General features: G+C 54.9%; 3 protein-coding genes across 3 annotated transcripts; 2 read left to right on the top strand and 1 right to left on the bottom strand.

The window, feature by feature from the left end:
- The first annotated feature begins 11 nt into the window (after positions 1 to 11).
- Positions 12 to 10,569, top strand: abcf3 (ATP-binding cassette, sub-family F (GCN20), member 3). Its single transcript, XM_052078733.1, has 21 exons — positions 12 to 211; positions 833 to 980; positions 1,070 to 1,146; positions 1,247 to 1,302; positions 1,740 to 1,837; positions 1,956 to 2,078; positions 2,229 to 2,495; positions 2,679 to 2,759; positions 2,844 to 2,903; positions 2,984 to 3,040; positions 3,133 to 3,155; positions 7,252 to 7,307; positions 7,397 to 7,597; positions 7,938 to 8,014; positions 8,089 to 8,133; positions 8,211 to 8,343; positions 8,621 to 8,709; positions 8,888 to 8,979; positions 9,048 to 9,180; positions 9,249 to 9,336; positions 9,412 to 10,569. The coding sequence occupies exons 1-21, from the start codon at positions 136 to 138 to the stop codon at positions 9,568 to 9,570; spliced, it is 2,139 nt and encodes a 712-aa protein (XP_051934693.1). The 5' UTR covers positions 12 to 135; the 3' UTR covers positions 9,571 to 10,569.
- Positions 10,138 to 11,568, bottom strand: polr2d (RNA polymerase II subunit D). Its single transcript, XM_052078737.1, has 4 exons — positions 11,344 to 11,568; positions 10,852 to 11,032; positions 10,336 to 10,431; positions 10,138 to 10,261 (listed from the first exon to the last, which is right to left on the bottom strand). The coding sequence occupies exons 1-4, from the start codon at positions 11,414 to 11,416 to the stop codon at positions 10,183 to 10,185; spliced, it is 429 nt and encodes a 142-aa protein (XP_051934697.1). The 5' UTR covers positions 11,417 to 11,568; the 3' UTR covers positions 10,138 to 10,182.
- A 450-nt stretch (positions 11,569 to 12,018) lies between these two features.
- LOC127609085 (protein FAM222B-like) lies at positions 12,019 to 14,975 on the top strand. The gene is made up of 2 exons (XM_052078734.1): positions 12,019 to 12,164; positions 13,144 to 14,975. Exon 2 carries the CDS (start codon positions 13,391 to 13,393, stop codon positions 14,735 to 14,737), a length of 1,347 nt encoding a protein of 448 aa, XP_051934694.1. The 5' UTR covers positions 12,019 to 12,164; positions 13,144 to 13,390; the 3' UTR covers positions 14,738 to 14,975.
- The last annotated feature ends 45 nt before the right edge of the window (positions 14,976 to 15,020 follow it).

The following is a 15,020-nucleotide window of genomic DNA, read 5'->3' as shown; positions in this document are numbered from 1 at the left end:
CAGTAAAGACGCCGTGGAGTTTCCGGACTTTGAAAAACTTCAACTCCCATGATTCTACGCGGCCCGTCACTTTGACGCTTGACTCATGCGCGCGCGGCGGTCGGCTGCGTCGGTGTGTGTGTGCGCGTGACCATCATGGCGGCGGCCTATGTGGAGATCTTGAGGAGCGAGTTTCCCGACATCGACTCTGAGTTGTTCGACTACATCACAGGTGAGAGGCCGAACTGCCAGTCGCCGCCAGCCCCGGGTCGGCAGGCTTTTAAATCGGGGAAATCCGTCGCTGCCCTCCTCCGGGCTAGAGGAGCGGTGGCGGAAGCAGCCTGCTAGGTGGAGGCAGCTATGCGGCTACCCGGCGTGGCTCACCGGGATGCCCGAGTTTGGTGCTCGCTCTCCGGTTGCGCAGCGCTAAACGTGTCAACCAAGGACAAAGCTATTTTCCTGCTGTTGTGGCGTTTCCACTTCCATTTAGAAAAGGCGAGTGAGTATCAACCGTGACACGTTTTCCAAAAAGGGCATTTGAGTTACATGACACCGGCATTAGCATTAGCAAACAAATCTCATCAAGAGAAATCCAGCGATTTGATTCATTTGATGATTGATTTGGTAATAAATTGTTGCATCTTGACTGAAAAGCTTACATACTATGTAAAAAGAGGGTCGATCGGATTATGCAATGGGATACTCGATAAAATAATTAATTCTAAGGAGAGAAAAAAGATTGTTGCAGACCGAGTAAGAACTGTAAAAAAAAAAAAAAGATACCCCCAAATGTCAGTACTATCGTGGACCCGCACACGCTGACTGCTTACTGTCCCTTTTGTGTGTGGCTCAGGCGTGCTGGACGGCTGCGGGGCCGACTTCGAGGATGGCGAGGAGGTGTTTGAGGCGGTGGGCGGCGTCCTGCAGGAGGTGTCGGCCGACACGAAAAACGAGGACGACGTCCGAGGCATCTGCTTGAGGATGTTCAACACGCTGCGGCTGTGAGCGCGCGTCCGCTTGCTGGCGTCGTGGCCTCCACGCGCTCCTCTCACGCCTGCGCCTGCGCCTGCCTCTATGTGTGTGCGTTCAGGAGCGGCTGTCCCGCCTCGCAGCGTCAAGTGTTGCTGGACGCGCCGGTGCAGCTTTCCCAGATGTCGCCGGACGCCAGTGAGCAACCGCCGATGCGGGCGTGAAGGTGCTTCTTGCCGTGGCTGACCTGTGACCTGTTTTTATTTTCTTTCCCCTCCCCTTCTGCTGCTACGCATAGCCTTGGCCAACAACGACGTTCAGGGCATCTGGATGATGAAGCGTCCTCAGAACACGGTACGTCTTTCTCTCCTGCCGTCGAGAGTAGACTGGACCTCCAATTTCTTGTCATTCAGTCAAAGCGTGGCAGCTGCGAGCCGGGCCGACCCGTCGCCGCGATGTCATTTGCGGTGGGAAACAAGTGGCAAAATGGCCGCCCCCTGAGATGCAGCAAAATGGCTGCATTTTGCTGCTTCCTTCATGATCAATCAGAATGTCATGCGTAGAGTCACGTATGGAACGTATCGTTGACTTGCCCTTAACAAAACCAAAAATCGGACATTTGTCACATCAAACAAAGAAATGGCAAGAAGTCGGGCGTTTGGATCGTTTCTCTTCATAAGCATTTCTGTATTTGAGCACTTTTGAAGCACTTAAGCGGCGCACATCTCGTGGCAAAGCAACTCTGTCTGGGTGGAGCGAACATGAACGACGTTGTTCTGCGTGTCCGTCAGATGGTGGACACCAAGAAGCTGGAGAAGGCTGAGGCCAAGCTGAAAGCCAAACACGAGCGACGCAACGAGAAGGACTCGAACAAGGCGTCCGGTCCGCTGTGCGTCTTTGTCTCCGTCCCGCCGGCTCGGCGTGGCCCCGTCCGCCTCGCGCCGGCCCGTCTCATTGTACTCTCCTGTGTGCACGGCGCCCGCGCATGCTGCCGACGGCGGCCTCAGTGTCCTGGAGGAAGCCTCGGCCAGTCAGGCCAGCAGTAAAAAAGAAGGACGAGCCGACCAGGCGGCAAAGAACCGCAGCTACGACATCCGAATCGAGAACTTTGACGTGTCCTTCGGAGAGAGGTGAGCGCTCCTCGGCGCCATCGCCGGCCACTCGCCGCCTTTGCCAATGCGTCGCGAGCGGTGCCCTCGACGTTCCGCTCCCGAGTCAAAGATTGACGGCATGCCGAGACTTCAGCCGGGTCTCGTTGAACGGCTGCGCGCGGTCCTCAGGTGTCTTCTTCAGGGCGCCGAGCTGGCGCTGGCGGCGGGGCGGCGCTACGGCCTGGTGGGGCGCAACGGCTTGGGGAAGACCACTCTGCTGAAGATGTTGGCCGGCCGCAGCCTGCGCGTCCCCCCTCACATCTCCATCCTCCACGTGGAGCAGGAAGTGGCGGGCGACCACACCACGGCGCTGCAGAGCGTCCTGGAGAGCGACGTGCTCAGGGAGGGCCTGCTTCGAGAAGAAGCGCGCCTCAACGCCCGCATTGCCAACGGAACGTGAGTACCCCCCCCCCCCCCGAGGCGCCGCATTTTGTAGTCCGTTATGATGCCGAGTATTTTTGTGGTACTCCGACACCGCTTTGGCAGCGTTGCCAATTGTGAGCAGGCGCGGCCATCTTGGCGAATGCTGTCCCGTTGCCAATCCGACGGCTCAGACTGCGCGCGTGCTTTTGCTTTCAGGGCCGAGGGGATGGAGAGCGTCCGTCTGTCTGAAATTTACTGCAAGCTGGAGGAGATCGAGGCCGACAAAGCCCCCGCCCGGTGCGTATGCGTGCCCAAGTGAGGCGTTCCAGTCGGACTCTTGATGAGCTGTCAGTTTTGGATTGACGTCTGTCATCCGATCAGAGCCTCCATCATCTTGGCCGGTCTTGGGTTTTCGCCCAAAATGCAGCAGCAGCCCACCAAGTGAGTTTGTACACACACGCACGCACGCACGCATTCAATATCATGTGTACATGTGTGTGTGTGTGTGTGTGCGCACGCAGAGAGTTTTCAGGAGGCTGGAGGATGCGGTTGGCCTTAGCAAGAGCTCTCTTTGCTCGGTGAGTCCCTTCCGAGTTTTCTCCAAGCTGAAAATGGCTTGTGGCACACTTGACTGACACATCTTCATGTGTGTGTGTGTGTGTGCCATCAGGCCTGACCTGCTGCTACTCGATGGTGAGTCCCTCAGCTGCGCTATCAGCGATAGCCGCGCTAATCGTATGAAACGGTAGGAGCACTTGGGGAGCGTACCGGTGCCTTGAGGTGTCACTCTCGCCAAGCAGCTTCTTTTTCTGCAAAGTTGTTTGCGAGCTTTGATGGCACCTTCCATTTTTTTCAAGTGGTGCGGAATATATCGCATACCGTGATTGAAAGCGGCTACTTCTCCAGTGCAGAAAGGCCCGGAGAAAAAGTGGAAAATCTCAACTGTTAACTATAATAATAATAATAATAATAATACATTTTATTTGTGGGCGCCTTTCTAGAAACTCAAGGACACCTTACAACAAGCAGTTAAAATCACGAGTACAATGTTAAAAACTACATCAAATAAGATAAGAAAAAATACAACAAAAATAAATAAATAAAAATAATAAAAATAATGGCTTTATGGTCTGAGTGAATAGGCTTGTCGAAACAGATGTGTTTTGAGGCGGGATTTGAAATGTGTTAATGAGGCTGTATTACGAAGGTCAGCGGGGAGTGAGTTCCATAGCTGGGGAGCAGAGCGACTGAAGGCTCTATTTCCCATGGTGACGAGGCGAGCAGGGGGGACAGAGAGGAGGACAGAGGAGGAGGAACGAAGAGAGCGGACAGGCGTAGGAATATGGATGAGGTCAGATAGGTATGGAGGGGCTAGGTCATGAATGGATTTGAATGTGAGGAGCAGGATTTTATATTGAATGCGGTGTAGAATGGGGAGCCAGTGGAGATGTTGAAGGACAGGTGTAATATGGTTTATGTATGGTGTGAGTGTGATAATGCGGGCGGCTGAATTTTGGACCAGCTGAAGCTTATGGAGGGTTTTTTGAGGGAGACCAAACAGAAGGGAATTACAGTAATCGAGTCGCGAGGTGACGAGGGTGTGTACAAGTATAGCAGTGGACTGAGGAGTGAGAGAAGAGCGGAGCCGGTGGATGTTTCGAAGATGATAATATGCAGAACGAGTGATGTGGTTGATATGTGAGGTGAAGGAGAGGGTGCTATCAAGGATGACACCCAGACTCTTGACCTGAGGGGAGGGGGAGATGGAAGAGCTTTCGAAGGGAATGGAGAAGTTGTTTATTTTGTTTAGATTGGATTTAGTGCCTATAAGGAGGAATTCAGTTTTATTGCTATTCAGTTTGAGGAAATTTGAGGTGAACCAAGATTTTAATTCCTGCAGGCAGTTGGTTAGGGAGGATGGTGGAAGTATGGTATTAGGTTTGGTAGAGATGTAGAGCTGGGTGTCATCCGCGTAGCAATGAAAATGAATGTGGTGTTTCCTGAAGATATTACCAAGGGGAAGAAGATAGATTAGAAATAGCAATGGGCCGAGGACAGAACCCTGAGGAACACCTGAAGTGAGGGGAAAGGGGTGAGATCTAAAACGTTTGAGCTGGATAAACTGAGTGCGGTCAGAAAGATAGGAGCGGAACCAGGAGAGGGGGATGCTGGTGATGCCAATGGAGGAGAGTCTGTCGAGGAGGATGGAGTGAGAGATGGTGTCAAAGGCTGCACTGAGGTCAAGCAGGAGGAGGATGGCGAGTGAACCGGAGTCAGCAGAGAGAAGAAGGTCATTGCATATTTTGAGGAGGGCAGTTTCGGTACTATGGAGGGGACGGAAGCCAGATTGAAATTGTTTGTAGAGCTTATTGGAGGAAAGATGGGTGTGAAGTTGAGCAGCTACTGTTTTCTCTAGAAGTTTGGAGATGAACGGAAGGTTTGATATGGGACGAAAGTTGTTCAAGTCGCAGGGATCAGAGCCAGGTTTCTTCAGTATGGGAGTGACAGCAGCAGTTTTGAGATGAGATGGTACAATGCCAGTAGAGAGGGAAGTTTGAATAATGTTAGTGATGAGAGGGGAGAGGGCCGGGATAGAAGCTTTGACTAAAACAGTAGGGAGAGGGTCAAGTTGACAAGTAGAGGATTTGGACTTCTGGATTAAGATGGAGACTTGGTGGACAGATGGGGATGTAAATGCAGAGAGTAGGTGGGTAGGAACCGGGGAGAATGGAGAAGGAGGGTTAGGAGCAGCTGAAGGGGTGAGTTGCTGGTGGATAAGTTGGATTTTGGATGTAAAAAATGAGGCCAGAGTATTACAAAAATCAGTGGAATAGAGATGTGAGGGAAGAGTGTCAGCAGGTTTAGTGAGTTTAGAAATGAGTGAAAAGAGTGATCTGGGGTTGCCTTCATTGGAACTGATTAATCCAGAGTAGAAGGTAGATTTGGCTTTGGATATTGAGTCCTTGTAATGGAGAAAGTGGGTAGTGTACATTTCTTTATGAATGGCGAGTCCAGTTTTTCTATATAATCTTTCAAGTTGACGGCCTTTTGATTTAAGTTGTCTGAGGGTAGGGGTAAACCAGGGTGCTGTTTGGTTGAAGGAGACAGTTCGGGTTTTGAGTGGGGCCAGGATATTGAGAATGTTATGGAGATTTGTATTGTAGTGTGTCAAAAACTCATCTGTTGTAGAAAGACAATCAGTACTGGGGAGGTTGTTGATAAGTGATTCTAAATTGTCCGGGTTAATGTCCTTGATTTTACGGAAATGTATAATGCGTTGTGGGTTGGATTTGAAAAATGACAGGTTAACATTGAATGAAAGCAATAGATGATCTGTGTATGGGAGGAGATCGGTTTTACAGTTTGTTGGTGATAATCCAATACAGCAGATCAAGTCCAGAATATGTCCTTTACTGTGTGTGGGAAAGTTGACATACTGTTGAAAACCAAAACTGTCCAGGCAGGAGGTAAAGTCTTTGGTGAGTGAGTTATTGATATTGTCCATGTGTATATTAAAATCTCCTAAGAGAATCACATTTGGTGATAGTGTATACAGATGGGTGATGAGTGTAGTAATGTCAGTGATAAAATTCTTGTTTGGTTTTGGTGGACGGTAAATAGTGGCAATCAGTGTGGGAGTTGATCCAGAGAGCTGTATAACTGTCGCTTCAAAAGATAAAAAAGCAGGCACATTTACAGGTGCAAATTTCCAATCCTCGCGCAGAATCATCGCGAGGCCGCCTCCCCTCCCAGTCGTGCGCGGCACAGCGTGATAAACAAAGCCCGGTGGAGTAGCTTCATTAAGAGTACCATAATCATTTGGCTGCTGCCAGGTCTCAGTCAGACACAGAATGTCAAACTCACGGTCTGTCAGGAGGTCGTGGACGAACTGGCCCTTGCTCGTAAGGGAGCGGATGTTCAATAGGCCAACGTTGACAGCAGTGCAGCTGCGAGCGACCGCGATGCTATCCGACCTCGGGACGCGTGTCAATACAGAGGCATCCGCACGGCGTCCGGTGTTCTTCCGTGGGCGGCGAGCGGTGGACCAGAACGACCTGATGGAGCTGGAGTTGTCGTATTGATAGTTTCGGCGTGAGCCCCGGTGAGTGCACCTTCGCCGGGGCACGTAAAGGATGTCCGGGTGTTGGAGCAGAGCAGGCGGTGGTGGACCGTGTGGATTAAAGTTGAGTTTGAGCTCAGTGGCTGCATATTGGTGAAGCGCTTCCAATGAGTGGTGGAAAACACACAGAGCGAACCAGCAGAAAGCAAGCCACTCACAGCTGATCAACATAGCCGGACCGGAGTAATGAAGTCGGGAAGCAGCAACAGTTAGTGGGTAAGCTAGCCGCTAGCCGCTAGTTGACAACTCAATACTCGATGACAGGTAATGACAGTTCGGCCAATCGAGTGTGGATTGATCATTGTTCACTCGGTGACCATAAAAGCAGGTCGACATAAAATATGTCGGCTATAAAAGATAAAAAATTGACAAAAAATGGACTTAAAAATCAAAAAATCACGGGGAGTAGCGGCGTCCAAAATTCGCCAGCGTTCACTCCGGAAGTGACGTCAGTACAGAGTGGGGATAAAAGAACTGATGACTATAAGTGAACGTGCGAGAAGCCAAATAGCAACTAGCGCTCCGAGTCGCCGGTGCGCACACTGCTGCGGACGCACTCGATGTCGCGCGAAGCAAAAGCGGACCGAGCGGCGGCCCGGAAAGAACCCAGCGAGGTTCGGCGCGGCTCACTCCAGCGCGGCTAATAGCGTGCGCCCCGCGTGTTTCCAGAGCCGACCAACATGTTGGACGTGAGCGCCATCCTGTGGCTGGAGAACTACCTGCAGGTCTTTGCCGCCGTCTTTGTAAGCGATGGCGAGCGTTGGCTTGGCGCCGGTGTCAATGCCGCCTCCCGCCTCCCTCCCCCCTCCCCCAGACGTGGCAGTCCACCATCCTGGTGGTGTCCCACGACCGCAACTTCCTGAACGCGGTGGTGACCGACATCGTACACCTGCACTCGCGCCGGCTGGACAGTTACCGCGGCGACTACGAGAACTTTGTCAAGACCAAAGACGATCGACTGAAGAACCAACAGCGAGAGTACGAGGCGCAGCTGCAGTACAGGCAACACATACAGGTGAGCGCCTTTTGCCGCTTATTTCGACAGCCTCTCGGACTCGGGTGTCAAAGTGGAGGCCCGGGGGCCCGATCCGGGCTGCCGCCTCATGTTATGTGGCCCGCCGGAACAAACCATGCGCGTCACTTCAATGATCCTCGCTCGAATCATTACCCTGTTGACGCTCACTTGAACCAACAACCCCACAAAAGAGTCAAAAGGCCTAGTCCGTCAATTGCTCGCGTACGAGTCGGACGACAACGAGGCGACGAAGCATCGATTCGGTTTCGCCGGGGAAAGACATCCTTCATTCCAAAGTGTCCGGCGGCAAAAACCCAGTTTTCTTTTCTTCTTCCCGCAGGTGTTTATCGACAGGTTTCGCTACAACGCCAACCGAGCGGCTCAAGTGCAGAGCAAACTCAAAGTGCTGGAACGATTGTAAGTCGTGGTCACGGGTCGCGCGTCTCTTGGGACGATGACCGTTTTTGCCGACTGCCGACGTTTGCTCGCAGGCCCGAACTCAAGCCCATCGAAAAAGAAGCGGAAGTGACCTTACGGTACGCGCTCAACTAACTACGGGGGTAGGAGAGGCGGGCTCCGCTCTGACTTTTCTTTCTTTTCTTGGCCCCGTCAGGTTTCCGGACAATTTTGAGAAGTTGTCTCCTCCCATCCTGCAGTTGGACGAGGTGGAGTTCTACTACGCGCCCGACCAGCCCCTCTTCTCCGGGCTCAACCTGTCCGCCGACCTGGAGTCTCGCGTCTGCATCGTATGTCTTGGGCGGGCCTCGTGTGTGTGTGTCTGAGGGGCGTCTTGAATGTATCGTCCATGCGGCAGGCAGACCTCTCTTAGACCTCATCGATGAGGCGTACGTAAGCTTCAGGGACGGACATGTGTCTTTGGTGTGTTTTAGGGACAGAGAGAGAGAGATAAAAGCAGGTGTTCAATGTGTCCCGGTCCTACCGCAGACATGCTTTGACCGTGTCCGAATCATTTCTTGGATTTGTCTCGCAATGCGTCTCGGATGTGTCTTGTGCTCTTACCAGGTGGGCCAAAACGGTGCCGGGAAGAGCACGGTCCTCAAGCTTCTGATGGGCGAGCTGACGCCCATCAGTGGAGTCCGCCAAGCTCACAGGTGAGACCCACCGGCGCCCCCGGGTGGTCATCTCATGCGCTTACGCACTAGGGCCGGTCTCGCGTGTGCAGCCCGGCCGGCGTTTGACTCCGCGCGCGCCGTTCGAGTCGGTGGAAACGAGTCGAAATGGCTCAAACATCGCGGCGCGGCGCTGATTGTGTTGCGCGCGCGTCGGCAGGAATCTGAAGATCGGCTACTTCAGTCAGCACCACGTGGACCAGCTGGACCTGAACGTTTGCTCCGTGGAGCTGCTCCTCAACAAGTTCCCCGGTAGGTCACGGCTGGCGCGTATGACGCGCCGGCGCCGTGTCACCGAGGGCGCGTTTGTGGCGGGGCAGGTCGGACGGAGGAGGAGTACCGCCACCAGCTGGGGGGTTACGGTATCACGGGGGAGCTGGCCACCAGGCCCGTGGCCAGCCTGTCGGGGGGCCAGAAGAGTCGGGTGGCCTTCGCCCAGATGACCATGCCCTGGTACGTGCCCGGCCGGCCGAGCGTCCGTCCGTCGGCCCGCCGTCTGACGCCGCCGTCCGCCCTTTCAGCCCCAACTTCTACATCCTGGACGAGCCCACCAACCACCTGGACATGGAGACCATCGAGGCGCTCGCCACCGCGCTCAACAAGTTCAAAGTCAGTCCCACCGTCGTCCGTCTTTTGCCGTGTTCCACTTGTGCAAAATGTGACTTTGGGGGCCGCGTGCGGCAGGGCGGCGTGATCCTGGTGTCGCACGACGAGCGTCTGATCCGGCTGGTGTGCCAAGAGCTGTGGGTGTGCGAGGGCGGCCGAGTGTGTCGCCTGGACGGCGGCTTCGACCAATACCGCGACGCCCTGCACGAGCAGTTCAAGAGGGAGGGCTACCTGTGAAGAAGCCCCCCGCGCCCCCAGAAAAGGACCATGTGACTTCCTGATTTTCAGTTCAGGTCACCCCCCCCCCCCCCAGCGTTTTAGTGCACAGATGCTCTATTTGCTAAGAAAATAAAACCTCACACATCGTGAGCCACGTCACGTTTTGCCTTCAGGAAGCCAAATGCTGCAGCGACGTCACCTTGCCTGCCCGACGTCGCAAATCAGTTTTGAAGCCGATCGCGTTGAACCTCAAACCTCTCGGATGGTCTCTCCTACCCTTGCGAGTCAGGAGGGCGACTTGGGCCGAAACACTTTTGTTCAAAGGCAAGTGTGTGCCAAGAGACTCATTTTGCGCTTTCAGTGTGACCATGCGGGAAATGGCAACAGGCCGGTGGAAAGAAAATCCAGTCATATGTATGCAAATATGGAATCATGAATTGTTGGCAATCATTTCCTGTCCCCTTTCCACTAGCAAGGGATTTGGAGTGGCCATTTTAGTCTTTTGGGAGAAGGCCACGAGTGAAGCATTTGATATCGTCTCTTGGGGCAAATTGGGCATTTCCGTAGTCAACTTCGGGACACCGATAGCGTTTCATATTGGTTTTATTCTGAGAAAGGTTTTCGGTGGCATCAGTACTGGAAGCTTCTCTTGGTCTGGATGTCGTCCAAAATCTGCTGCAGCTCCTCGTCTTCAAAGCGTCCCTCCAAACTAAAGTGGACACACGGTCACGGCACTCATTCGTCGTACGAGCGAAACGATTTGAGCGGGAGGCCCGGGCTCACCTGGGGATCAGGGACTTGGCTTCCTCGGCCGCTTCGGGACACAAGTTGGCCAAACTGGCCAACTCGAACTTGTGAAGCTTTTTCTGAAGGAGAAGGCTGCCAGGCGAGAGCAAAACAAAACATCATTCACAACAAGTATTGGCGCAGATTTGGCCAGTAGTAGAGAATGTGTGGAGCAGAGGTCAACACCCCACCACAGTTGCATGAGACTCCCGCTGCGTCGAGGGAAAAGCCCCCCCCCAAAAAAATGTTTAGAAATGCCGACAGATGCCACCAAAACTTTCGTCGAAATGAAGGTCCTCAACTCTGCGTCAAGTTGGTCTAAAAAAAGGGCGCATGCCCGCTGATCCACAAAAGCACATTCGACAATCCACGCGCAGAATTGAACGCTTACACAAAGAAGAAGAAAAATCAATAAAATCAATCTGTTTGTGTGAATAGTTTCGAGAACAATGTCTCCCCGGCGCGTGAATCAAAAGGTGTGAAAGAAGGCCAGGTCGGCATTTGATGCTGCACCTGCGCACGGCCGTGATGGTCTCTCGGTTCTTGAAGCGGCTGAAACGCACGGTGTAGTTGAGGGTCTTCATGAAGACCTCGGAGAGCTCCTGCTCGTCCTCGGCGCTCTCGTTCTGCTGCTTGCGGTGCTCCAGCAACATGCGCACCTCCGAGTTCAACAGCGTCTCGGAATTCTCGAATTCTGAAAGGGAGAGACCACACAGGTGAGATCGAATCCAAATGCTTGCTGCGTCGTTTCCATGGTCTCTCCTGCAGAAGACGACGTCAGCCATTTTTAACTCGACTCGCATTTCAAGCGCGAAACTGGAAAAAAGGGACTCGTCGTCTCCTCTGCATGCGTGTGGAAGAATCGCCTCAATAGGTTCATCTTTTGAACAGCAGAAGCCGAGTCACCTTGTTTTTTTTTCGAGAAAGTCCCAAGAAAATAAAACAAAACAAAGATGGGAGGACTCATGTACGCACACACATGGAGATGAAGTGGAGTTTAGGCACCTTTGGGAAAGAGCAACTGCGAGGCGTCTTCTTCCACATCGCCGACATGCGGGGCCGAGCCCGCGGCCGCCATCCGACGAGGAGCGACGTCGGCGGGAGAGCGAGCCAACGACACCAAAGCGGATGAGCGACCGAGAGAAGAAGACTGGCTGAACGGAGTGGCTGCCCTGAACCAAGCCGAAAAGCCGGCCTGAAATCTACAACAACGGCTTCCGGTGCGTGGCGCTGAAGCCTGATTCCCGCCTGATTCCAAATGCAGCGGCGCCCCCTGGCTGCCGGCGTCCACCTCGGCGTCACTTGCGCGCTTTGAGAGTTAAGCAGACGTACAATAATCTATATGTCATCTTTATTGTTATCATGATTATTAGTTAATTAAAATGTCCACATTGATTTGGGTGGGAATATCGCCATTGCCAACGTTTGCCGGCTTTTTCCAGCATGCAGACGTATGGTGTCATCGCTTCCCGTGCGTATAAATGAAGAAATAATTGCTCGGTGCCATTAAAATTTCGTTGGTGGTCTTAATAATGTTGGGCTAGAAGATTAATGTCATAATTTTTTTTGCCGATACGGCGTTCATGGTGGCGACGCCGATTATTGCTCAGGCATTCTCCACGGGCGGCTGGCTGGCCGTTGGCGGAACTGTGAGGTGGCCCTCTCGCGCATGCGCAGTGAGCGGCGAGCCCCACAGCAAGTGAGCGGCGCGGCTAGCAAGCTAGCGGGCTGCCAAGCGGACACTTTGTCGCCGAGCGGGCTCACGTCGAGAATGTTGTCGGCGTCGTCCTAATTCCTCAAGACGAGCGCGACACGTCGCTCGAAGTGTAAGTACTCGACTCGCTGGAAGCCGCTTGGCACTGTCGTTCGTTAGTGGCCAGCGCTACCCTACCTGTCGACTAGTACAAAGAACGAAGACAAAGGATGTGCTTGGAAACAGGTTCCGAGCGCGCACCGCGTCACTCCGCCCGTTCGGAAACTCGCGTTCAAATGCGCCTTACGTGCCCCAGTAAAAGTGCCAGAGTGCCGTTTTGGCGTTCCGACTGGGGACGCGGAGCCGCAGCCCAGTGCGTTCGGCTGTCTGGGCTGGTTCGAGCTGGGAAATGAATGAGAGTGCGCTCTGTCTCTCCGAACGCGTACGACAATTGGCCTCCGATTGGTGTCGGGCTCAATTTGCGAACGCACCCAAAGTTTACGTAACTGCCGACATTTGTGTTAGCTTGCAGCCACATGCTACATCTGCGACATCATCTTCATGACGTTGATGGCCACGTGCCCCTCGTGGGCGGCGGACCACCTCCCTTGTTGTCTGATTTGCATTTTTAAACAATCTTTTTCCAACAATTCAAATCACCACACGGAAATAGGAATACAAACAAAGTACGTAACATGTAGCTAATTCAAATATTAGAAATGGCAGACAACTTTACAAAACACGCCAGGAGGTTAAGGTGGTAGAAAAAACAAACAATACAGTGGTGCCTTGCTATTTTGTGGTTCACCTATTTGCATTTGGTCTGCATTATACCATGACTTTTGAAAATCAAGTAAAGTTGGGTTATTCCTAATTTTTACCATTTTGTCTGTTGGTCATTTTTTTTTGAACCAACAATGCCCCACGGGGTATGCCCATGTCCATGCCCTGCGGCATTATGGCAAAGAAATGCCGTGTCTTTGCCATTTAGCCTGCGAGTACATTCAAGCGCATTTGCAAAGCAAAAATGTTGACTCCGCATCGGCAGTTCCAGCCTTCCCTCCAATCTGGCTGCAGTGTTGCTGACTGACTCGCTTGTTGTGCACTTGCAGACGAGGAGCCGCACGTCGGCCGACGGTGCCCATCACCAAACGTTGACGCACCGGTTCGCTTCTCGTCCTTGGCGTTCTGCGTCTCGGTCGTCTCGCGTCTGATGAACGCCCGACTGGGGAAATGTGAGCGCGCCTTCCGTCCGCAAGTTTCCTCCGGTCGGGCGCCGCCCGTGTCGAGGGCGTAAGGGGGCCCCGTATCACTTGGGCGCTCACCGGCAGCGGAGACCACCGCATCCACGGGGCCACCATGAACCCGTACGCCGCCCCCAAGGAAGCGCCGTTTCTCCCGCACGATTTGACTCTGCCCGCCTCCTCGCCCCAGACTCACGGGCTGCCGCCGCCGACCCGCAGGCTCACCCACGACCCGCTGCAGCAGCATCGAGGGGCGGCGCCGGCACCGCGCGTCGCGTGCCTGCCCGTGCCGAAGCATCAGACGCCGCCCGCGCCTCGCGGCTTATTGGCCGCCGCCCCTCTGGACCTTTGCCACATGTCGAAAGGGGCCGTGCAAATGTGCGGCCCGGGCTTCGTCGGATCGCAGACGCCGAGCGCCGCCCTCGGTGGAATCCATCCGCCTCACTCCCAAACTCTGGGAGCCATCCCAGGCGGTCTCCATCCTCGGCGAAGCATGTCCGGCAATCTGCAGTCGCCGCACCCCCAGATGCCCGGCGCTCTTCATCCACCGCAACACCCGCAGACAACCGGGACCGTACCCGGCGGCTGCGTCCAGACTCCGGGACTCCTGTCCGGCGGCCTCCAGCAGGCCCCCGCCGGGGCTTACGGAGCCTGCAAGCTCCCGGACTCGGACGCGCCTCCCAACGTAACGGTATCCACCTCCACCATCCCGCTGTCCATGGCCGCCAGCCTGCACCACCGGGGCGGCGACCTGAGCAGCATCGTGCACCAAATCAACCAATTGTGTCAGGCACGCGCCGAGGCCGGCGCCACCTCGGTGTGCGAGGGCCAAATCGCCAACCCCAGCCCCATCAGTCGGAACCTGCTCATCAGCGCCAGTTCCAGGGTGTCGGCGGCAGGACCCCCCGACATACTCGCGGCTCCTCCTCCTACTGCGGGCGCCGCCATCCGATTGCAGCCGGGCCTCTCCGTCGCGAACGCGGTGGCCGCTTTCCCGGCGGATGCTGTCCAGCTCCGCCGGGAGTGCGTCTGGACCCAACACCGCCCTCCCCCCGAGGGGGTCCACCCCTGCAAGAGTCTCCGCTTGGATCGCGCGGCGGAGAGCGCCTTCCCCGCCCGGGCCCTGGGCTACCTCTGCAAGCCGGCCCGGGCGGACCCGCCCGGATCGCCTCCCCCCATTGTCCCCCCTGGGCCTCGTGTGGACGGGGACTGCCTGGACCCGGCGTGGGGAGGGAGCCAGGTCCCGGCGGGGTTCCAGGCGGGCCGCGTCGTCGGAGCCAAGTACCGACTGGGCAAAGAAAGTCTTCCCGGACGCACCAAGATGGCGTCGGACTTGGACTTCCTCAGGGGGCGGGACGTCGTGGCGGCCGGCTTCCCGGACCCCGACCTGGACTCCGTGGGCGGGTCGGCCGCGTGCCCGCCTCGCAACGCCGCTTGCGCTCTTAATCGTGCCTACCGATAGGTCCGGTGTGTGTCTACCAGATCCATTTGAATGTTTGACGCTTTTGTTGGGCGCGAGGACCCGGCAGCGCAAACGGGCCGCCGCCGCGGACCGGCATCGTCCCGAAGCCGCCATGGCGCCGCAAAGAGGAGCAATACCTTGCCGAGCACCGGAGGAGTCGCACACCGATGGTCCACGTGTGTTTGCCTGCTGATGTCATGTGGCCGCCCTGGCAAAATAAAGTCTCGTCGGCGCGTGAGCGGTTCCTTTGTTGGCGTGGCTGTTTCGGGTTAGCCCCCTGCAA

Source organism: Hippocampus zosterae, chromosome 10 (genome assembly GCF_025434085.1).
Source record: "Hippocampus zosterae strain Florida chromosome 10, ASM2543408v3, whole genome shotgun sequence".
Lineage (NCBI taxonomy): Eukaryota > Metazoa > Chordata > Actinopteri > Syngnathiformes > Syngnathidae > Hippocampus > Hippocampus zosterae.
The sequence above is the reverse complement of the archived record's forward strand: the minus strand, read 5'-3'. Positions and strand labels throughout refer to the sequence as shown.